Raw genomic sequence first — 24,431 nt, forward strand, 5'->3', positions numbered from 1 at the left:
GCTTCTCCTCTGCCCGGCGCCGGCGATCGGGGTGGCCGCTCAGGAGCGCCCGCTAGGCGGTGCTCGGCGCTGCGGCTGCTTGGCCGCGGACGGACGGAGTAGGACGGCCTTCGGCCGCGATCGCTCCGACGGGTGTCAGACAGAGGCCGGATCGCCGCGGGTGGAAGGAGGTGGCTGGCGAGGGGCGCAACCGGTGGCTGGCGAGGGGCGCAACCGGGTGTCAGACAGAGGCCGGATCGCCGCGGGTGGAAGGAGGTGGCTGGCGAGGGGCGCAACCGGTGGCTGGCGAGGGGCGCAACCGGGTGTCAGACAGAGGCCGGATCGCCGCGGGTGGAAGGAGGTGGCTGGCGAGGGGCGCAACCGGGTGACAGACAGAGGCCGGATCGCCGCGGGTGGAAGGAGGTGGCTGGCGAGGGGCGCAACAAGGCCGCGACCACTTATTGACTCCTGGCGGTCGTATTTACGCCTATTGCTGCTACAGGAGCCCCATCATGAGCCACGCAGGGCCTCCTCCCGTTTTCCTGGGGGCCGAAGAAGTGGAAAAATACCTGCCCGCAGCCAGCCTGCTCGTCCCGCCTCTGGAAGTCGCCTTGGGCAACTTCTCCAAAGGACCCGAAGGAGGCGCCGTGCAACCCGTGCGCACTGTGGTACCCATCCAGAAGTATGGCGGGTGAGGAGGAGGAGGAGAGGAGGAGGGAGGCACCTGGACCTTGGGGACCCTTCTTCCAGGGGTGCTCCGAGGCGATATTTGGGGAGCCTTGTTTTCTAGGACCGCCTTCTATACACACGCCCTTCTGTTGCCCCGCTTTCCACCAACCTTGCCCTTGTAGGAATAAAGACAATGGGTTGTATCCAGCGTGGTGCAGCGATGGCCAAATTTGGGGGGGGGGGGGCAGAAGTCCGGGGTCCCACACCCTCAGACGGTGATCACCCCGGAGGGGAGCCTTTGCAGAAGCAAGCTCCATTTTAGTTCCGGAGTTGTGAAGGTGCAATGATGGAAGGGAGCTTAAAATACAAAACTGCACATGCTCTCGCGCGTGTTTCCTTTCATCAGTGTTGGAAACGAATTTTGTTGTCGTAGCGTGTCAGTAATGTGGAAGCAGTTTGAAAGCATAAATGGCAATGGTGCTAGTATGGGGCGGGCGGGAAGAAATTTTAGTTGTGTGCTTCGCAATTGCAGTATGACCACAGTAAAGGGCCCCCACCCATAAGATCATGAAGTGCAGCATCTAAAATTACCCAGTTGCATCACTGGTTGCATCTGCCACAGCTGGGATTGTTTAGCTTAGAAAAAAGGTGAGTAACGTGATGGTGGTGTACAAAATTATGCATGGCGTGGAGAAAGCAGATAAGGAGACATTTTCTCCCTCTCTAATAATACTAGCACCCACTGGGGTTATCCCATGAAGCTGATTGGTGGGAGATTCAGGACAGAAAAAAGGCAAGAAGACTTCCTCACACAGCACAGAGTTAAACTATGGAACTCACTTCCACAGGATGTAGTGATGGCCACCCATTTGGATGGCTTCAAAAGGGGGTTGGACAAATTCCTGGAGGCTATCTCTGGCTGCTAGTCCTGATGGCTATGTGCTACCTCCAGTATCAGAGGCAGTGAGCCTATGTACACCAGTTGCTGGGGAATATGGGCGGGAGGGTGCTGTTGCACTCAAGTCCTGCTTGTGGGTTTCCAGTGGGCAGCTGGTTGGCCACTGAGTGAACAGAGTGCTGGACTAGATGGACCCTTGGTCTGATCCAGCTGGGCTCTTCTTATGTTCTCAATGTTAGTCCTACTTAGAAATAGACCCAGTGAAATGGGACTGAAGTTAAACTAACATTGGATACAACCCAATGGCTTCCCATGCCACTACAGCTGTCAGTTAACAGAGCAACATTAACCTAGGAAAACTGGGATAAGTGTGGCTGCAATTTTATGAAGATAAACTCTTTAACACCCCCCCTCCCAGACTCTAGGGCAGCCCACCTTTATAGGAGGATGGCCCTAGTGAGCTGCACTTTGCAGGGGGTCTCCTCGACACTGGTGGCGGCCCTGATTAGGTAAGTGATTTGTTATGCTTTGACTGCTGTCATGCGCTCTACCTGGGGCTGCCTTTGAAGACTATTCGGAAACTTCAGCTGGTGTGGAATGCAGCTGCCCAGATATTGGTAGGGGCTGGGCAGTTTGCTCATGTAACACCGATACCGCATCAGCTGTGTTGGTTGCCAGTGCACTTCTGAGTCCAATTTAAAGCGCTGGCTTTAACCTTTAGGGCGCAATCCTATGCATGTTTACACAGATAAAAGGCCTACAACTCCCAGCATTCCCCAGCCAGTCTTGCTGGCCCAAAGTCACCCAGTGAGCTTCCATGGCCGAGTGGGGACTAGAACCCAGATCTCCCAACTCCCAGTCCAACACTCTCGCCACTACACCAGCTGGCTCTCTTGTAATTTCTTTGTTTACAGCTGGCTCTCTTGTAATTTCTTTGTTTACTAGCCTATTTTAGCTAAATAAACTTCTTTCCTTCACCCATTGGTGTGTTCATTACCTCTGAATATCCAAAAAGAACCATTGCCTATTGTCAAAACAATTGGTGAAACAGCTGATGAGTACAAGGACCTTTTCAGTGGTGGCATCACACCTCTGGAACCAGCTTCCATCAGGGGCTTGTCACACCCTTCTTTGCTGGTCTTCAGGAAGGCTGAAGACCTACTGCTTTTTGCTGGCCTTTGTATAATCTGTGGGCTGCAGCTTTTCTGGGATTATCTGTTTTTATAGTGTTTTTATAGTCTCTCATTGTACATATTTTTATGGCCTATTTGTATGCTTTTATATATATTTTTCTTGTACACCGCCTTGAGAGGGTTCTACCTTTAAAGCCGGCCTAAAAGCAATTTTAAATGGATAAATGTATAAATGAATTCTTTAAGCTTTAGGGGCAGTTGCTGATTAACTTCTTGCTAGCTTGATTGCCAACAGAGGAGATCATACTTGGACAATCATTGCACCGCCCTCTGTTTTTCTGCTTTTCAGCTTTTTAGGAGTCATGCCTGCTTACAGCGCAAACGACGACGCTCTCACAACCAAGCTGGTGACCTTTTACGAGCACCCGAATGACCCCGGGGTTCCTTCGCATCAAGCCACTGTGCTTTTGTTCAATCCAAGCAATGGCACCCTCAGAGCTGTAAGTCTCTGTGGCGTTTGCATGATGCAAATGTAACTTGAACCGACGGAGGCTCCAAGGGATCAAAGGGCTTAGACTTTGGACCTGGAAAGATCACAGATCTTGGGACGGTCGACTTGGATCCGGTTCAAATCTCAGCCCAGCCAATAGTCTTGAGCCAGTTGTCTTTTTCTCAGGCCTAATTTCCTCCCTGCATTTATCAACCTGTATCAGGACTGTACCTCTGTAGGTGGGACCTGACACATTTGTTTATAACTTTTTTATTTGTAATAAAACCAGCGAACAGATCGGGCTTCTAATGGGTTGGAATTAGAGATAGGCGAACTCACCGCTCAGATGCGGTGAGTTGCTGGGCGGTGCCCGAGTGCCCAGTGAGTGGCATGTGGCCACCTGATCCCTTGCCAAGCCACCATTTTGCAGAAAAATGGCAACTTGGACTTTTTTGTAAAGGCCAATTTTACACAAATGGTGCGTAAAGCGGCCACGGACACAAGATTACAGGCTTCCAAAAAAGGTTGAGCCACGATTTTGTGGCTCGCTGATATCGGGACCCCTGTGCTTGCCCAACTTGGCATGTGCCAAGTCAGGCAACTGCAGGGATCTGCGGTGTCAGGAGCTCCCTGGCAGCCTCTTTCAGTAGACTCCAATAGCCAACTCAAGACACAGACGAAAGGATTTCTTTTCAAAGCTTTAATCCTTTTACAACTTAATGACTCTTTCAGATGCTAATCACCAGCGACTAAAGCAAGGAACAGCAGAGTGGCCTAAGCTTTGAATAGGCAGTTGATCCCCGTTTGAAAGAGAGTCACTTGAAGACCCAGAACTTATGGGCTAGGGAGAGATCCTCCCTCTTTCCCTTGGGTCCACAGGAGGCGGCTGTTGCTTGCACGCCAAACGGGCGCTACGCCTCCTTTCTGTGCCCTCCATCGCTCGTCGCTCCCTGCGTCTGCGTCGAGCATCTAGCAAGCCCCTTTCCCACACTCTCTCACTGCCAGGGTCACTATCTATCTCAGGAATGCCGGCAGGAGGAATCTCTGCCAGGTGCTGAGCCTGTGAGGGATGAGCTGGCTCCTCTCCCACGGATTGCTGTTCCTCCTCAGAATCAGAACTGCTCTGGGGCTCTATGGGCTCACTTTCCACCCTGATATGCAGACTGGCACCCGGGGGGCCAAGCCAGTGATTTCTCACCAGGCCTCGAGCCCCAGCTGGACGCCTGCAACATCCCTAGATGGATTAGCCCTTAGTTTGATATAGCAAAGGCTTCAAGTGGACTTGCGTAGCTGTCAGAGCTGCACACGCTGCGCCAACCCCATCCGAGTGAAACCACCTCTATAGCCCCCTGAGGGAGGGGTTTTCCCCACTTCACTTTTCTGAGCAGGGGCTCCCCCACAGCAAGAGAGAAAGAGGAGGTATATAGTTGTGTCCCTTGACCTACTATCTCCCCTGGCCTCAAGCTATAGGTATGCCAAAGCTATGTGATGGTTAAGGACATCTGCCCCGGTGGCTGAAGTTGTTACTGCAAGTTTCAACCACATGGACATATTAAAATTAATTAAAATTAATGAATGTGTTTTCGAAACAAAATAACTCCGAGGTACACATCCCTAGGGTCCCCTTAGCATGCATGCTAAGTTTCAGGTGTCTAGGTCTTAGCACCACAGCACGGACTGACTGACAGACGATGGTCTTATAAATCCCTATCCCCCCCTCCTCAGCAAATGCATGCAAAAATTCCCTTTCCTTCAAGTAACCACAGGAGTCCAGCGATATGGCAGGGGTGGCTGGAGTGAGCAGTTTGTCTGGGGGAAGGTCCCCATCACCCCCCCCCCCCAGTCTCTGGTGCAGCAGCCTCCACTTGCAATCTTTGTTGGGGCACAGAATTCACAAGTAGAATAGAGACGCCGTTGTGTGTCTGGGTTCACATGGGGAAAAGCATCTGGGATTATTTGCCTTTTGCCATGCTCTTTCCACTCAGTTTGATGTTCTTCTTTTGAAAAGGTCATGGATGGCAGTGTCATTACAGCCAAGCGAACGGCTGCTGTTTCCGCCATCTCCACCAAGGTGGGTGCTTTCATTAAATGGAAATAAAAATATAGTCAGCGAGAGCCCTTGGGCGAGACACCCTCCATGGGCCCCCTCCCTCAGTGAGTCTGCCTTCTCAGCACCTCCGTCCCCAGCTGCTCTTGCTTCTCCTCTTTCTCCTCATTGCTACCACTGGCTTGCTTGACAAGCAGAGAGGCAGTGAGCAAGGAGGCCATGGCATCTTCTGCTCCTCCTCCTCCCCACCACTGCGGTGTGGGCCAGAATGAGAGGCAGGTAAAGTAGCCAGGTTGCAATGATGAAGAGGACGAACATCACCAGCGAGCTCTTGTCAGTGGGCCCCTGCTGGGATGTGGGCCCTTGGCAGGTGCCCAACCATGCCTACCCTTGGCGCCAGCCATGACTATGGTAAGCTGCTACACATACCCAAAAAGGGACCTTTAGTTTGCAGTCTTTGAATGTCAAAGGGTTTCAATTCTCACTACCAGCTTAATTATGCCAAACCCGCCCCTGGGTCTGCTCTCTGTTTCGGATGAAAGAGACCCTTTGAGTTCAGTTCTTCCCTTTGTGGCGTTGAGTTCTGCAGCCTTCTCGAAGGGCTGTTGTACTTCAAACCAGGTCTTGTCAGCCCCAAAACGTCAGTCATCGTCAGCTGGTCCTTCCAGGATTTTTGCGGGTCTGTTTGAGCTTGGCTCAAAGTCAGCGCTTTGGGCCAGTCTTTGAGCAGCTCAATTGACGTCAAAGGGACTCCGCATGAATGAAGTGATTAGAGGTTGTCTTTTTCCTCCTGTCTCTTTTGTTTCATGGCAACCCTCTCCAAAGTGCTTGTGGTTTTCATTGAGGAGCCTTTGAAAAGGGTAAGAAATTTAAAGAGTTCATCGCTATTCAGAAAAAAGCAAGTATTGAGATGTTTTCTCTCCTTTGCTGCATTCAGTCTTATGGTCATTGAGCAGTCTGTACATGAGTGGTTTGTGTTCGGGGAGATCAAGACATCTGGGGACTGAAGTGTTCCCAGCTCCACCAAGTTCCTAAATTCCATTGAGTCACTAGATCAGCCATAGGCATGCGTACAGGGTGTGCCAGGTGTACCCAGGCACATGCTAATCTCTCAAAAAGCAAGTGGCTTTGCATTTTAATTTAATCGCACACTACACTCTTTTAGTTGCACGTTACCATTGGTCCTCCGCTCCCTCTCCAACTACTATTCTAGAAAATTCTTTGACCTATATAAGCAGCCACAATTTTTTTTGGTATTTTGTGTCTCATTTTTTAAGTTTGTATTCTTTAAGTAAAGTTTAGTTGTTAATGTTAAAAATTGAGTTTAGTTAAGTTTTCGTTTCTTTAGTTTGTTTGATGAATACAAAGAATGGCCTTCATGATTTATTCAATAAATGTTCACCTTAAAAAAAAAAAAAAATTCCCTGGGTGCACACCCTAATGAAATGTGTTGCTCACGTCTATGAGATCAGCCTTCCTCAAACTGGCATCCTTCAGATGTGTCAGACTACAGAAGGGGTGTAGAACCACAGGCCTGGGGGGCAAAACTGGCAGTCTAGATGGCCCTGCCCCCTTTTCCTGGCCCTGCCCTTTCCCCCCGACCACCAGTCAGGGTTTCTTAGCCTTTGCAGCTTTCCCCCATTCTAAATGGTTGAAACTCCTCTCCTAAGGCTGAGTTACTGGCAATTAGAGCTTTAAACTAAAGTATCTGCTATTTTTTGTTCCACCCCTTTTGCTTTTGGCCACACCCACAAACAGAATGCACCCCCTGAGAGCTTCCCTGAAATGGAATTCAGGTTGAAAGACATTCTGCACCCTTGGATACAGCTTCCCCCATCCCAGCCAGCCTGTTGGCTGGGGATAGTGGGAGTTGTAGTCAGACACATCTGGAGGCTACCAGGTTGGGGAAGTCTGTTCTAGATGGGTAACCAGACAAGGAATCATTTTTTTTGGAAAGCCAAAGCCACTGTTTTCCTTTATACTTTTTTATTATGCGGAGTAAGCAAAATCTCACCAAGTAGTAAGCAAGCTTTTGAATCCTCCATCACTCTTTCTTTAGGTTGGATCTCCAATAAAACAAAATAGGAAAAAGTGGGGCGGGGGGATTGAAGATGAAAAGATGTTTTTAGCATGATGAAAGAACCCTGAAATTTGCAGTACATAACGTGGAAGGTGCATTGATTTTGGAACAACTGAGAAATGGAATGAAACATGGGGTCACTTTGTTCATTTTTTATTTCATTCAAAAATGAATGCCATGAGGTTAATTTTTTGTTACTCAGAGCCATACTCATTTGGGGGTGGGGGAGGCTTAATTTCCTCTGGCAGCAGCTGGGCTGATTTTGATAGCTGCTTCTAGCAGCTGCCATATAATTTTCCTAGAATGCTTTCTATGTCATGTCATCCCATGGCATTCTAGGAAAAATGGCAGCTGCCAGTGGGGGCTGCCATTTCTTTTTCCCAGAATGCCCCAGAAGCACAAACATTCAGGCATTCTGGGACAAACAAAATGGCGAAAAAGAAGCAAATGTAGGTAAGAAAACAAATGTAATATTACCAAATGAATAATGCGATTAGTGTGATTTTAATGGATGAATGACCTGGTGGAAGAAGTGAATAACAAAATAATAACTGAATAACAAAAATGAATGATTGTAACAAAACAAAATATTCTTGCATACCCTAGTTCATAGCAGTCTTGAGACTGAGTACAGGAGGCATTAGGCAAACAATTCAGTTTGCTCCTGCAAGGTGTGGAATAGGTTTCAAGTTGCACCAGGGATTATTGGGAGAGGAAAGAACTGGCAATTTTTCCTTTCAAAAATATAAATGTCAGCAGTAATTCAGATCTACCTCTGGCACTAATTGGAACACCCAGAACGCTTGTGAGACAGAGAAAGCAGAAGTAAAGCAAATGTGGTAGTCCATTAATTAGCAAAGTTGGAGGTGAATTGTATGTATGCTAGGGAAGGAGTCAATAGAAGCCAAATTGGATAGTATTTGCTAGCAGTTAGCAACTAATCAACCAACGGCTGGTGTTTGAGAAGTACGAAAAAAAAGTGTAAATGTCAGAGGTGAGGTCCAAGAAGGAGATAAGATCATGAACTTTAAAGTAAGCAGAAGCTATTAATTCAAAAGGGGGGATGTTAACTAGAACTTCTTTTTTCCTGTCGGGTTCATTTTCAGCTCTTAATGCCAGCAGATTCTGAAGTGCTCTGCATCCTAGGGAGTGGTGTTCAAGCTCACAGCCACTATGAGATCTTCATGGAGCTGTTTTCATTTAAGGAGGTAAGAAGCCCAATTAAACTGGCAGAGTAGAATGCTTTTAAAAACTGCATGACTTCAAGCGACTACAGCACATGTCCTCTTCATACAAATAGCTCTGTCACTGGGCTATCATCCTCCAGGTTTTAATCAATTCAAGGTTTTCTTATTTCATGCCAGGTATCATTTTTTTCCTTCAAATGGGGTTAGGAAAGCCTGGAGCTGGGCAGGAAGAAGGGATCGGCCACACCACTGCTGGGAGGATCTCCGCCTACCTTTGTGGCTGCATGGTTGGGAGGAAGAATGGTCGCTTGTCTCGCTCATTGTGCTCGCCGTGGCGAGTGAAGATGGGGAGGCCTGCATGTGTCTTCTACAGGGCTCATGAGGAAGGAACTAATTTGGATGAGAGTTGCAAAGGCCGGAAGTCCTAATATGGAAAGCTCTTTCTCCAGCACCCCCATTGATCTAAAGTCCTGAATAGATGGGATGCAGAACTGAGCCTCCCTTGCCTGGGGGAAGTTATTCCTATGTGCAAGCGCTTTCCCAATGATAGGCAGTGCAAGGTCCCTTGCGCCATTGTACAGTTATAGGTCAGGGGTGCTGAAGCTCAGGCTCAGGGGCCAAATCCAGCCGGTCCAAGGGGCTGATCTGGCCCTCTGGGATTCCCCTGAATGCCACACCTTTCCACAGGCCCCACCTCCATTTCCCTGGCCCCACCTTCTTTCCTCCACCCACTGATCATTGAGTGGTTTCCCAGCTTCTGTGCAACTTTCCCCCCATTCTAAAAGGTGGAAATGCCTCTCCTAGGACTTAGTTACTGGCAGAAATGGCTTTAAGGTACGATATGCTGGTATTTTGGGTCTCTTGGCACCACCCCTTTGGCCTGTGGCCCTGCCCACCCCTGGAATGTGGCCCCTGAAAGCTTTTCCGAAATGGAATTTGGCCCTTGGGCTGAAAGAGGTTCTGCACCCTTGGAGTGGATTGTGCATCTTCATGCCCACATTTTACATATTGATGAGAACTGATCATTTCCCTTGAAGGTGAGGATCTGGAATCGCACCAAGGAGAATGCTGAGAAGTTTGCTCGCTCAGTGAACGGGCCGGTGCAAGTCTGCTCTTCTGCTCAGGAGGCCGTTACTGGGGCAGATGTGATCATCACAGTCACTATGGCAACAAAACCAATTTTGTATGGAGAATGGGTGAAACCTGGGGCCCATATCAATGGTAAAGTGCACTTGGTTAATCGATTTTCTCTGTGGTTGGTAAAATTGTAGTTAGCTTTGGAAGTACTAGTGAGCCTGATGATTTCGAACACTAGAAAAGAAATACTGTTTTCCATTGCTCTATGGGGGTTGGACCCAAACCAATGAGTTCAAATTGCGAAAAAAAGAAAGAAAAGAAAACGGGATTTCAACTACACATTAGGAAGAACTTCCTGATAGCATGAACTGTTCAGTGGTGGAACAGATTGCCTTAAAAGATAGTGGACTCTTCTTTTCTAGAGGTTTTTAAGCAGAAGCTGGGTGGGATGCTGTAGCAACAAGTTCCCTACATTGGCAGAGGGATGGACTAGATGATCTCTGGTGTACCCTTCAGCTCTGTGATTCCACTATGTGCCCATCTCAACACCTTCTCTGCTGAGCAAGAAACCAGAGTTGTTGTTTTTTTAAAAAGACCTTTTGAGTAGAGCAGCCTTCCCCAACCTGCTTGTTTTGGACTACAGCTACCATCATCCCTGACCATGGGGCATGCCAGCTTGGACTCATGGGACGTGTAGCCCAAAACAACAGGAAGGTGCTGGGTTTGGGAAGGCTGGAGTAGAGTATGGTTTTCTGCTCTTCCAAAGAACGCTTACATAGGAAGCATAGGAAGCATAGGAAGCTGTCTTATACAAGTCAGACCCTTGGTCCATTAAGCCCAGTACTGTCAACACTGGCTGGCAGCAGCTCTCCAGAGTTTCGGGCAGGAGTGTTTCCTAATCATACCTTGGAGAAGCTGGGGATTGAACCTGGGACCTTCTGCATGCAAAGCGGGTGCTCTATCCCTGAGCTACAGCCCCATCCCACCACTTAAAGGGCGGTGTCATTGTTATCAGAGTTAGTCTGGTATGCACAGCCGTGTGGATGCTTGGCAGATGCTTGAAATGGTAGCAAGCACTGACTCCTCGGCCCATGACGAGCTGGCCGTGCCATTCATCATGGATCAGTGCTGTGCACATAACCGCAGCCAACCCTTAATGTGGCTTAGCACGTGAATTGCTAGGAGGATGATCCTCTATGTAATCCTTCTCCAACCCTGTGCTCTCCAGATGTTTGGGACTTCAACTCCCACCAGCCCCAACCAGAATGGCCAGTGGTCAGGAACCCTGGGATTTGTTGCCCAAAACATCTGGAGGACACCAGGTTAGGGAAGGCTGACATTCAGTGACATCCTTCTAGCAACTCAGCTGCTAAGCTACATTAAAGGTTGAATGTGGTTATGCGCACAGCTTTGATCCAACACACCACAAAACTGCTGTATGTTGTGAGTATGATGATGATGATAATGATTAACTTTTCTATATCGCCCCATAGCCAAAGTTGTCTGGGCAGTTTACAAAGGTTAAAAACATTAAAAATGCAATATGCAAAATTTAAAAACATAAAAAACACACAAACGGACGGCATACACAGAGACAACACATATCTAAAAACATATTGTTGAGACTGAGCTGTAGATAGCGGTTAGAAGGAAGCTGGAAACTAGAAGCTGAGCCAAGGGAGACACCGAAACAGATCAGAACCACCCTAGCTACTTGGGTAAAGTCCCACCTCAAACAGGAAGTTCTTGATAGTTCTTCCTGTCTAGGAGGGCCCACCAGACCTCCTGAGTGGGGGGACTAGTCCAAAGCCTGGGAGTCCTTCACTACTTTAGAAGGTGATCCAAAACATAGTTCGACGGCTCACCACATAGGACAGCTCCACAGAAAGCTGAGGGTTCCCAGTTCTAGCCCTGACAGCTCCTGACAGGTGCTTGCACACAACTACATCAACATAAGATGGGAGTAGGTGGCTGCCCTGATGTCATCATCCCTCACTATTGGCTATGCTGACCAGGGGCTTATGGGAGTTGCAATCCAACAACGTTTGGAGGGCCACACAGTCTCCACCCTTGCCACCACATTCCTCATGTTCCCATTAGCGATGGTGAGATCACTCCGGTTAATTTGGTCAAGCAAGATACAAATTAACAGGAACATTAGGAAAGCTCCCAGAAATATGCTTGGTTTAAGAAAAGAAAAGAAAAAACCCTAAACAAAACATACCCGTCTACCATGCTTTAATTAACTTGAGCTCAAGATTGCTAAGGATTAGCTGATCCAGATTAACTGGTTTTAAAGAAAAAAAGACACTGCTAATCTGCTCTAGGCAATAATCCTGGATGCACTTACATAGAACTAAAGTCCACTTAAATCAGTTGGGTTCACTTCTACATAATGTATTTAGCGCTGCGGCGTAAGAATAGTTCCAAGGCTATTACATATTCCACATGAACAACTTAGTCTGGAGTTGAATCATGTGAATCCCTCTCTTCAATTGTCATCTCTTTGGGTCAGGCAACAATCACATCTCTTCTCAAAGTTTGCCTCTAATTGCAGATTAACACTTTCACAAGATACATATGACTGTATATGATCGTCTTTTCCAACTGGTTCTTTCTTGGGAGACTTCTTTTATTATGATGTGTTCCCATATTTACATTTAATCTAGCGGTTTAGCACAGAATCTCTGAAATCTCTGGGGCATGCTGGGAATTGCTGGCAACAGAACCAATGACCTAGGGAGGTGGTGGGCTCTCCCACCCTGGAGGCATTCAAGATGAACCTGGACAGCCACCTGTCAGGGATGCTTTGACTTGGATTCCTGCATTGAGCAGGGTGTTGGACTCAATGGTCTTGTAGGCCCCTTCCAACCCTACTATTCTATGATTCTGTTCTATGAATTGTAGGGCTTTTTTCTGTCTAAACCTGCATAGGATTGCAGGGCTCTGCAATAGGATTGCAGAGCTCTCAATCTCTTACTGCCAGTAACTAAGCCTTGGGTGAGGCCTTTCATCCTTTTAGAATGGGGAAAAAAGCCTACAGAAAGCCAAGAAACCACCAAATGATTGGTGGTTGTGGGAAAGAAGGTGGGGCCAGGGTAAGGGGGCGCAGCCTTCTGGGGAACCCCGGTGGGCTGGATTTGGTCTCCATTCCTGGGGTTCTGCACCCCTGAATAAAGAATGCCTTCAGATGGATGTCTTTCCTCTGCCAGCTATCTGAAAAGCAGAACGTCCTCTGTAAAGTAGGACACATGGCCATCCTAACCGAGGCCTGCTGCAGTCCGAGAGCACGTAAAGCATGGACAGCAGAATCTGACACACATCAGATGAGCATCTGACCTCAGGAGGGGAAAAGGCCCCTGCGTCCCCTCACTTATTTACATATTTTTCCCAGTTCGGATAACCCTTTGCAATTTCCTCCAGCTTTGTCCACCCAAGGAGACAGGAAATGATTTGCACAATCCCATACCTCCTCAACGCCTGACCCATGTTTCCCTCTTGCCCTCCCTGAATCCATAACCAATGCTTTGTCCAAAACATTTTTTATCTTGTGTTGAGGCACAGCACGGAGTATCGAGGGACCGCTGGTGTCCTCATTCGCCGCCACAACACAGACACAAAAGACTGCCTCTGCTTGGGTTTCTTTCTTCTTTCCCAGTGAACCCAAGCCTAACGCTTGAGTGGGTTTTCAGATAAATACACGAGCCCCTTGCTTTTCTGCCGATTCCCAGTCAGCTTGGTTTTCATTTCAAAAGGAGGCTGATGATGGCGCACGCTCCTTACGCACAAGCCTTTTGAGTGGAACAAATCAAAAACAGAATCTCCCTGAAATGTGAAGAGGAGCAACCAAAAGAGCACACGCTTGGGGGCTTATTTTATTTAATTTACTACTTTTACATCTCACTTTTACTCCAAGGAGCTCGAGGCACTGTGCATGGTTTTTCCACCCTTTAGCTTATCCTTGCAACAACCTTGTGAGGTAGGTTGAGCTAAGAGTCACGGACCAAGGTCACCCAGGAAGCTTCACATAGGGATGTCAGAGAATTCCACCATGGATCTCGGTGAGGCCGAATGCCAGTGCATTCGGCCTCCCAAATTCCATGGCGGAACGAAGCTCCCCCCCCCGCCATGAAATGGACCCGGAACGGAGCACCTACCTGCTGCCGTCCTCACTGGCTTGTGAACAGCAGCCGCATCTGCCATTTGCTTCTTCCATATAGCCGTGATAGGCTACATAAATACTTACGTAGCCTATCACGGCTTAACTAAGGGAACGCAAATGGTGGCAGCTACGGCAGCGGCCATTTGCATTCCCTTTTTTTTTTGCCATTTTAGCCTACATAAATATTTACGTAGGCTATTACGGCAAAAAAAAGGGAATGCAAATGGCAGTCACTGTAGCCACTGCCATTTGCGTCTGGTGTTGTTGTTGTTGTTTTGCCGTGATAGGCTACGTAAATATTTATGTAGCCTATCACGGCAAAATACAAGGACGCAAATGGCGGCGGCTACGGCAGCCGCCATTTGCATCCCTGCAGGCTGCCCAGCGGCCGGATGCCTGGCTGCGGGTGGCCCCGGCTGGCAGCTCTGTGGAATCTCCGTGGAGCGGAGCCAGCTGGAGAGGATTTTGGGGGGAGGGACGGAGCGCCTCCCTCCCACCGCGAATGTCACCCTTCGAGAAGGTAAGTGACTTCCGTACATCCCTAGCTTCACGGCAGTGGAGGAGGAGCTGCAGCGCAGGGGTAGAGCTCCTGTTTTGCATGCCGAAGGTCCCAGGTTTGATCCCCGGCCTCTCCAGATAGGGCTAGAAAAGAATCCTGCCTGAAACCCTGGAGAGCGGCTGCCAGTCAGTGTTGACAGTACTGGGCTAGATGGACCCAGGGTCTGACTCAGTACGCGGCAGCTTCCTATGTTCCTGTGGCTGAGTGTGGATTTTGAACCTGGGTCTTCCAAGTCCTGGTTTGAGACTCTAACCCAGCCTTCACCAACCTGGTGCCATCTAGAAGTGTCTTTCATCTCATTATCTCATTCCTCTTTAGAATACCCTCTATAGGATGGGTACAAGCATTCCCATTCTGCGGAGGGGGGGTCTTTAAAGCGAAGACATCGTAAATTGCAATGACAAAGGAAGGCCATGGCTGAGCTGGGATATTTATTTATTTATTTATTTATTAAATTTATTAATCGCCCATCTGGCTGGTCACCCAGCCACTCTGGGCGGTGTACAAAGTATATAACAGAACAGTTTAAAACAATAAAATTCTACAATAAAACACCATATTCCTAAAACCCTAACTCACCCCAAATGCCCGCCTAAACAACCACGTTTTTAATGCACGGCGGAAGCTCGTTAAAGAGGGGGCATGACGGAGTTCCCTAGGGAGGGAGTTCCACAGAGTGGGGGCCACCACAGAGAAAGCCCTCTCCCTTGTCCCCACCAGTCTAGCTGTCTTGGCTGATGGGACAGAGAGAAGGCCATCCAAGGCTGATCTTATTAAGCGGCCTGTCTGGTGTTGCTGGAGGCGCTCCTTAAGATAGGCTGGGCCGGAACCATATAGGGTTTTAAAGGTCAAAACCAACACCTTGAATTTGGCCCAGAAAACAACGGGTGACCAGTGCAACTCCTTCAGCACTGGAGTGATGTGATCTTGCCGGCAGCTGCCTTTAATCAGGCGAGCCGCTGCATTCTGTACCAGCTGCAGCTTCCGAACTGTCTTCAAGGGTAACCCCACGTAGAGCGCATTACAGTAGTCTAAACGAGAGGAGACCAGGGCATGTACTACCGATGGGAGCAGATGGTCGGGAAGGTAGGGGTGCAGCTGCCGTATCAGATGGAGTTGATACAGTGCTGTCTGGCTCACAGCTGACACCTGAGCCTCCATGGACAACTGGGAGTCCAAAATGACCCCAGGCTGCAGATCTGGTCTTTCAAGGGTAGCCATACCCCATTCAACACAAAGTCAATATCCCCAGCCTCCTCTTGTCTCCCACCAAAAGTACCTCGGTCTTGTCAGGGTTCAGCTTCAGCTTATTCCTCCCCATCCAGCCACTCACCGTCTCCAGACATTTGGACAGGGATTCTACAGCCAACCTTGGTGAAGATTTGAATGAGAGGTAGAGCTGCATGTCATCCGCATATTGATAACACCGCACCGCAAACCTCCTGATGATAGCCCCCAGTGGCTTTACATAGATGTTAAATAGCATCAGGGAGAGGATGGAACCCTGTGGTCCCCCACAAGTGAGTGGCCACGGGTCCGAAACCTCCTCTCCCAGTGCTATTCTCTGGTACCTGCCGGAGAGGAAGGACCAGAACCACCGCAATACGGTGTCTCCAATGCCCAACCCCTCCAGGCAGTCCAGGAGGATACCGTGGTCAATGGTATCAAAAGCCGCTGAGAGGTCTAGGAGAACAAGGAAGGAGCATTCGCCCCTATCCAGAGCCCTCCTCATATCATCCACCAAGGCGACCAAGGCCATTTCTGTCCCATGCCCAGGCCTGAAGCCTGACTGAAATGGATCTCGATAATCGGCTTCTTCCAAGTGTGCCTTCAATTGCATTGCCACCACCTGCTCAGTCACCTTGGCCCAAACTGGCAGATTCGAGACTGGGCGAAAATTGTTCAGAACTTGGGGATCCAAGGAGAGCTTCTTTAAGAGTGGTCTTATCACTGCCTCCTTGAGGGCTGATGGCATCACTCCTTCCTCAAGGGAGGCGTTCACCACCGCCCTGATCCCCTCACCCAGTCTCTCTCTGCAGCCCATAATGAGCCAAGATATGCAAGGATCAAGTAAGCAGGTGGTCGGCCTTACAGATGAAAGCACCTTGTCCACTTCATCAGAAGGAAGAAGCTGGAACCGATCCCACAAAACCGGTTTGCCACAGACCGCCTCTTGCTCACTAACTGTATCCACAGTGTGCAGAGTAACACCTAATCTGATCAATTTTATCTGCAAAGTGCCTTGCCAAAGCCTCACAGGACGCCTTAGAATGTTCCAGTGGTTCTGGAGCCACTGGACTGACCAGGCTTCGGACCACTTGGAACAGCCTCCTGGGACAGCACTCTGTGGACACGATAGAGGCAGCATAATATTCCTTTTTGGCTGCCTTCACTGCCACGTGATAGGCTGAAGATACAGCTCTAGCCCGTGTCTGATTGTCTTTGGAGCGAGACTTCCGCCACCGGTGCTCTAGCTGTCTCACCTCCTGTTTCAGAGCTTGTAACTGCGGATTGAACCATGGTGGAGTCCGAGCCTTGTTCAGGAGGAGAGGGCATTTCGGAGCCACCCAATCTAATGCCCCAGTGATTGCGGCATTCCAGCCACCCACCAGGGTCTCGACCGAGTGGCCGCTGACGTGCTCCAGAGAATCCCCAAGGGCATTCAGGAATCCATTTGGATCCATAAGACGCCTGGGGCAGACCATTTTAATGGGTCCTCCACCCCTGCGGAGGGGTTGTGGAACTGAGAAGTCTAACGTCACCAGGTAGTGATCTGACCATGACAAGGGGGTGGTGGATATACCCCCGACTTCCAAATCACTCCCTGCTTCTCCAGAAACAAACACAAGGTCTAGCGCATGACCGGCTACATGGGTGGGCCCAGCTGGAATAGGATGCAGCTCCCAGGAAGCCATGGTCTCCATGAAGTCCCGAGGTGCCCCTGTGTGGATCCTGTGGGCCCTGAATACGTTCAGCACCCGAGGTGCCCCTGTGAGGCCTCTGAATGTACGTTGAAGTCCCCCAACACCAATAAGTTAGGGGACTGCACATGCACATCAGAGACCACCTCGGCCAGGGAGTCAGTCGTGCAGCGGGGTGGACAGTACACAAGCAGAATCCCCAGACTGCCCTTTGGTCCCAACTTCCAGTACATGCACTCAGCAACCTTGGTCTCCCAGAGAGGGGTTCTGGTGAAGACCAAGGACTCTCGATAAATAACAGCCACTCCCCTCTCCCCGATCCCCAGCTCTCGGCTGCTGTGCATACGAAAATCCGGCTGGACACATGGCTGCAAGCGTTGGAGTAGTGGCCTCAGCCAGGCAGGTCTCCATAATACATGCCAGGTCTGCACCCTCATCCAGAATCATGTCGTGGATGAGGGATGTTTTCTGGGTAACAGACCTGGAATTGCAGAGCAGCAAACGAAGGTCAAAAGATGGAGTCACACCCCCCCCCCAGCCATCCTTTGGCTCTGGCCCAGAACGGGACAGATATTGCGCATCTCTCCCTTGTTCCCCTTACCTGGCATGGCCTGCCCCTCATGCTCTGCCAGCACCTGCCGCCCAGCCTCGGTATGTTCTGGCCCCCAGCACTCCCCCCACTGCCTCCGTCAGGTGGACACATGCCCCCTCGCTCCCGCCTATCAGGCAGGCTTTTGTTGTTGTTCAGTCGTTAAGTCGTGTCTGACTCTTCGTGACCCCATGGACCATAGCACGCCAGGCCTTCCTGTCCTCCGCTCTCTCCTGGAGTGTGCTCAAATTCATATTCATTGCATCGGTGATGCTATCTAGCCATCTCATACTCTGCCGTCCCCTTCTCCTTTTGCCTTCAATCTTTCCCAGCATCAGGGTCTTTTCCAGGGAGTTTTCGCATTCGGTGGCCAAAATATTGGAGCTTCAGCTTCAGTATCTGTCCTTCCAATGAGCACTCAGGGTTGATTTCCTTTAGGATGGACTGATTTGACCTCCTTGCAGTCCAGGAGACTCGTAAGAGTCTTCTCCAGCACCACAGTTCGAAGGCATCAATTCTTCGGCGCTCAGCCTTCCTTATAGTCCAGCTCTCACAGCCATACGTTGCTACTGGGAAAACCATAGCTTTGATTATACGGACCTTTGTCAGCAAGATGATGTCTCTGCTTCTTACTATGCTGTCTAGGTTGGCCATAGCTTTCCTCCCAAGGAGCAAGCGTCTTTTAATTTCATGGCTACAGTCACCGTCTGCGGTGATCTTGGAGCCCAAGAAAGTAAAATCTGTCACTGCTTCCATTTCTTCCCCTTCCATATGCCAGGAAGTGATGGGGCCAGATGCCATGATCTTAGTTTTTTAATGTTCAGTTTCAAACCAGCTTTTGCACTGTCCTTTTTCACCCTCAACAAGGGGCTCTTTAGATCCTCTTCGCTTTCTGCCATTAGGGTGGTACCGTCTGCGTATCTGAGGTTGTTGATAATTCTCCCGGCAATCTTAATTCCGACCTGTGATTCATCCAGCCCGGCGTTTCTCATGATGTACTCTGCATATAAGTTAAATAAGCAGGGCGACAATATGCAGCCTTGTCGTACTCCTTTCCCAATTTTGAACCACTCGGTTGTTCCATGTCCGGTTCTTACTGTTGCTTCTTGTCCCTCGTACAGGTTTCTCAGGAAACAGGTAAGGTGGTCTGGTACTCCCATCTCTATGAGGCAGGCTACCCATCCCTAAAAACACAACAGAACCCCCCCCAAAAAAAAACCCACCCCCCACCAACAATTGAAAAAAAAATCCCCTTTAAAAATACTGCCAGGCAGGAGTCCGTGGTGGTGGTGGTGGCGGCAGCGGCAGCAGCAGGCACGGCAGCAGCAGCAGCAGGCACAGCAGCAGCAGGCACAGCAGCAGCAGGCATGCCTCTTCCCCAGGTGGTGGCAGCTTCTCCTGCAGGCCCTGGCTCTCCCAGCTTATAGCCCCTCCAGGAAGGGGCAAGTGGAAGCAGTCAGCAAGCTGGCTCAGTACCTGGGGGCCTGGTCCTGCAGGGACTGGCAGTCTGCCAAGCAGAAGTCCGCAGGGAAGGACGTGTTGGTGGGGGCAGCAGCAGGCACAGCTGCAGCAGGCACGCCTCTTGCCCCGGTGGTGGCAGCTTCTCCTGCAGGCCCTGGCTCTCTTGCAGGCCCTGGATATGTTCAGCACCCTCTCTGTGTAAGGCCATATTGCCCGTATTCTGTTAGGAATCTTTATTCAAAGCTAATTTTGTAGCTTGGTGGTTCCCCTGGAGCCATCTGTGTTATGTGAGGCTCAGGTAGCCTCAGTGGCACAGAGTGCCGTCTACCACCTTCGGTTGGTGGCCCAGCTACACCCCTGGCTTCGGCCATCTATGCTCCGGTAGCCTCCAAGTTAGATTACTGCAATGCACTCTGCGTGGGGCTGCCTTTGAAGATGGTTCAGAAGCTGCAGCTTGTGCAAAATGCGGCAGCCAGATGGATAACAGGGACAAGAAGGTCCAAACATATCATACTGATTCTGGCCCGCTGGCACTGGCTGCCTGTGTTTTTCCAAGCGTGATTCAAGGTGCTGCTTTTGACCTATAAAGCCTTACACGGCTTGGGACTTCAGTACCTGATGGAGTACCTCTCCCAGCATGAACTGACCCATACGCTACATTGTTCTAGATATATGTGTTTCTGTGTGTGCTGTTTCTTTACATGTTTGTATGAAAATGGTTCTATAATGTATTTTTAATTTTAAGAGATTTTAATCTTTGTAAACTGCCCAGAGTGCTTCAGCTACTGGGCAGTATAGAAAAGTAATGAACGGACGAATTTTCAATTGTATATGATTAAGCCATAGTGATGAGGTTGTGGGTGTTTGTGTTAAACCCTTTGCGCTTCTAGACCTTGGGAAATGGATGTGTTTCTCCAACGTGTGGGTTTGTTTTGTCATTTAGCCATTGGGGCAAGCAGGCCTGACTGGCGGGAACTGGACGATGACATCATGAGGAACTCTGTGTTGTATGTAGATTCGAGAGAGGCTGCTCTGTGTGAATCAGGAGATGTTATTTTATCAGGGGTAAGGAAGGGTGACTTCCTTTCTCTCTCTTTCTCCTCTCTCTCTCTCCTTTTCTTAGCAATTCATTCTGGCTGAAATCCTGAAGTCTTTATTTATTTATTTAATTAATTTCATTTCTATACCGCCCAGTAGCCGAAGCTCTCTGAGCGGTTCAAAAAAATTAAAACCAAACAGCACACAATAAAACAATTTAAAATATATAGAACATTAAAACCACATAGGATTTTAAAGGATTTTAATTTAGTCTAGGATTTTAAAGGATTATTTTAAATCCTTAATTTTAATTAAATTAATTAAATTAAATCCTTAATTTTAAAGGATTTTAATTTAGTCTAGGATATCCATCGGTAGCTCTTCAACATTAGTGGGCCACTCACTAGAGGCTTATCCAGCTGCTGTGGTGGGCAGTTACAAGCCATCATTTAAGATTTCCCACAAGGACCTGGTGCAGCCTCGCTCCTGGGCACTGTGGGAAATTAAAATGGCAGCTCCAGTAGAGCAACACCACCTGGGGGATCATGGGAAATTTAAAAGGGTGGCCTGCATGCAGTGGAGGCTGGTGGCTCCAATGTTGGTGGGGTGGTGAATCCTCTCCAGGTTTCAGTCAGAACTCTAAAGGAGCTCTCCAAGGTGCTTATGCCCTCGCTTCTTGCAGGCCCACTTATTCAGCCCTGAGGGCCCAGGGCAGCTGTCAGAACTGGTGGTCTCTGCTAGGGCATCAGGACCCCAGCAGCTGCCCAAGGATCCTGGGTTCTCCCGAGCTGATCCCTCCCCTTTCTGTGTGAGCGTTGCTGTTTTGGCCACAGAAGCAATTATATTAACTGCCTGAACATCAAAAATAGAGGGGATGACAGATGATGACAACTTGTGTTTGTTTCATAGGCAAAGATTTTTGCAGAGCTGGGCGAGGTCTTGTTGGGAACAAAACCAGCTGTACGTGAGAAAACAACTGTGTTCAAATCACTGGGTAAGAATAACCCCCTCCTGTGCACAAATGATAGTTCAAGACAGTACATTATTATTTACACCCTTGCATGGGAACATTGGTGATTATGTTCAAGCTCACGAGAGATATTTCCCCAGAATATCACAAAGGCCGTTGTCCTGTTTTCCTCCTTGAAGAAATAAGACTGAAGCAATTAACATCAATGGGGAAGCAAAAAATAAAAATGAATGTATTGCCTGTCTTTCTCGGCTATCTCAGTTCGGAACATAACTATTTCCTCCCTAAGCCTGATTTATTTAGGGTGCAATCCTTGTATGTTTAGACAGAAAAAAAGTCCTACAATGGGGCTGCAAGTGGGTGGTCTACATTTGTCTACCATGAGCCAATAAAGAGGTTGAAGACGAAAACGAGAGCGAGCCAAAATGAGCTCCAAAGTGATTTTCAGAGGATTTAGGTGAGCTCAAAAATTGCTGGTTCTCCCTTCCTAGTCTACACCCTTCTTGAAGGGTAGTGCCTAGAACTGGATATAGTATTCTCAGTGATCCCTGACCAGTGCAGAAAAAGGGGGAACTATTACTGGATAAATAGCCTAGGTACCTCAAAAGCATTGAAAAAAGTAAAATACCTGCCTGACACATACAGGGCGGGTGAAAATCTGTTCTAGACTCAAGGCGAGGTATGTGTGTCAGTAGTAAAGCAGGATCAAGGACAGAGAAAAGTAGAAGTTGTTCTGCGGCAGAAAACCCAGTTCTGGAGGGAGATATGTCTGCCTTGTGCCCCAGGGAGGGAGACATTCCATACATAAAGGTTTCCCCATCATAGTGATGCTGTGATGGGGATGGCGATGGAGAGACAATTTGTATCATATCTTTCCACCTTGCTGCCACTTATGCCTGGAACTGCCTCCTAGAACGCTGTGTGACGCTTCCTTTCTTATGGCCCCACTGGAGTCCACCCAAAGAAGAGACTTCAGTGTAGTGGCTCCTATCCTATGAAACTCCCTGCCTCTGGAGGTCAGGCAGACGCCAACACTGGGTTGTTTTTGGTGCCTCCTGAAAACCACTCTTTTTCCAGGAAGCGTTCCTTGGTTAACCAGCCTCGGTTTTATTGGCACTCTGTTTTTTAAAGCATAATTTTAGTATCATGTTTCCTTCTTTTTAATCTTTTGTTCATTTATCTCTTTTTGTTCACTGCTCCGGAATCTGTTTAAATGTGGAGCGGTATACAAATGTTGTAAGTAAGTAAACAAACAAACCAACATCCTCCAAAGCCCTCCCCAAAACTTATGCATCGCCCCAAAAAGAGGACACAGGTTTACATAAACGTTGCAAGTGCTAATTCATATGTATAGACACAAATGTAGAAATTGTTCATAGAACTGAAATATAAATACAATATGTCTCACTATAGTAGGGGAGGCTGGAACCAGGTGGCCTATATTGCCTTCTCAGTCTGCTGTCCAGGTGCTAACTATGGATGGGCCACTTCAAGGCACCAGCTCTCCTTTCTTATGGTCCTTAATTATTAAAGCAGACTTGGACTGGATAGTCCTTCTGATACTAGATGGCTTCAAATAGAGGGTGATCAATAAAGTAGATCCATACTCAAAACCTCCCTTGTCTGTGAAACCTTTGGCACAGTCTCTTAATTCCCATTCCTCAGTACAGTAACTACAGTAACAAAGTGTAAATATGTGTGATCAGAATAAGTGCACATTCCTCCCCTGTTTATGCCTGTGTCTATTTCCCTGCACTCCACATCCTTTGGGGAGGCCTCATAGTTCAGTTATAGGGCATCTGCTTTGCAGTCGAAAGGTCCCAGGTTCAATCCCTGGCGTCTCCTGTAGGATGGGAAAAGACCCTTGTCTGTGACCCAGGAGAGCTGCTGCGAGTCAGGGTAGATGACACTGAGTTGGGAGACCAGTCTATATGCAAATAGAGCCAATTTGCATAACTTGCACAGATTGCAGACTTCCTGGGGCATTGTGGTATTGATGCCGTAGGTAACCGATTCCCAGAAACAATCCACTAAGTCCAGTTGTTCTGTTCCTGCCTGAAAATCCTGTTCTTCCACCCTATTGGCTGAGATTTCAATTCTGTTGCTTATTTCAGGAATGGCAATTGAAGACACAGTGGCGGCAAAGATGGTCTTTGATTTCTGGTCAGCTGGCAGCTGAAACGAAACCTATCAAACCCAGCAACAAAACAATAAAGTAGAATCTAGAGTGGTTTCCCCCCCACCCCCACCCCCACCCCCATTTCTCTTTTAGCAGCAATTCCTTGTTAAAGACTCTGAGGCTGCAATCGTATACATACTTACCTGGGAGTAAGTCTCATTGAACTCAGTGGTGCTTACTTCTGTGTAGACATGCCTAAGATTGCACTGTATCTCTTCTTGCAATTTTTTAAATAGCCTTTCTCTTGGAGACAAAAAAATTAAATAGGTAAACCTAACTTTTATAACTTGAAAAACAAACCTTTTTCTGTATACTCTGGTAGTGATTGTAATCCTGTCTTGTACTCAGTGTGATGTAAACCGGTGCAGATTTTTGTGTCTTTAGGAGGCTACATCATTCTCTAATACAAAATCATTATCTTAATGGTCCTTGTTTCATTTGCTTTAAACACACACACACACACACACGAAAACAAAATACTCAACGTGAGTCAATATTGGTTGAAAATTGGCAGTAATAGCTACTTTCTGTATTTTTCAGCAAAAATATAATGGGCATATGCTTTTGGACCAAATACATTTCCAAAGTATTCCTGTTTGCTGTTCTCCCAAGATTACTGGTTGATTAATGGAAGTGTGGGCTAAACAACCTAGTGAAATGGGCATGAGAAAGTCTGGTGTATCTGGGGACAATGCTAGTATGTAGCCTAGATAGCATTGGGGGGGGATGAGAGGGGGGCAAAGGCCCCTCCGGAGAAGTATTGTATCACCCTATAAATGCTCTCTTCTGAGTGGGCACTCTTTGTTACTTGAAGGAAAGGTACTTTTCAAATACAAATCACTACCTCTAACTGTAAACTCAGGTGGTGAGTGATGATAGGATTCTAACTAAAAGGGGCCATAATGAAACAAGAGGGGAGATATCAGCATGATGAAGGGAGCCTCGAGGTTTGCAGAAGTACGAAACACGCACGGTGTTTGGTTTCACAGAAG

The 24,431-nt window shown here is 48.4% G+C and overlaps 1 protein-coding gene across 4 annotated transcripts; it reads left to right on the forward strand.

Annotated features, from left to right (window-relative positions):
- Positions 1 to 81: 81 nt before the first annotated feature.
- CRYM (crystallin mu) lies at positions 82 to 23,902 on the forward strand. 4 transcript variants are annotated; one of them, XM_084818510.1, is made up of 9 exons: positions 82 to 193; positions 341 to 670; positions 3,029 to 3,179; positions 5,178 to 5,240; positions 8,403 to 8,504; positions 9,521 to 9,704; positions 20,196 to 20,317; positions 21,200 to 21,284; positions 23,375 to 23,902. In XM_084818510.1, the coding sequence occupies exons 2-9, from the start codon at positions 492 to 494 to the stop codon at positions 23,437 to 23,439; spliced, it is 951 nt and encodes a 316-aa protein (XP_084674636.1). In that variant the 5' UTR covers positions 82 to 193; positions 341 to 491; the 3' UTR covers positions 23,440 to 23,902. The 4 variants fall into 4 exon arrangements, with proteins under 4 accessions (XP_084674636.1, XP_084674638.1, XP_084674637.1 ...); XM_084818512.1 differs by having other exon boundaries at positions 341 to 661; positions 23,375 to 23,861; XM_084818511.1 differs by lacking the exon at positions 82 to 193 and adding an exon at positions 223 to 278.
- Positions 23,903 to 24,431: the final 529 nt, after the last annotated feature.

Source organism: Heloderma suspectum, chromosome 12 (assembly GCF_057233095.1).
Source record: "Heloderma suspectum isolate Gila_16-S chromosome 12, 16-S_ref, whole genome shotgun sequence".
Taxonomy (NCBI): Eukaryota; Metazoa; Chordata; class Lepidosauria; order Squamata; family Helodermatidae; genus Heloderma; species Heloderma suspectum.

Bases quoted from the DNA above. Each gene is read 5' to 3' on its own strand.
- CRYM (XM_084818510.1), top strand. From the start codon at position 492: ATGAGCCACGCAGGGCCTCCTCCCGTTTTCCTGGGGGCCGAAGAAGTG. The intron at 671-3,028 runs GTGAGGAGGAGG...TCTGCTTTTCAG, and splicing joins CCCATCCAGAAGTATGGCGG to CTTTTTAGGAGTCATGCCTG. The intron at 20,318-21,199 runs GTAAGGAAGGGT...TTTGTTTCATAG, and splicing joins GAGATGTTATTTTATCAGGG to GCAAAGATTTTTGCAGAGCT.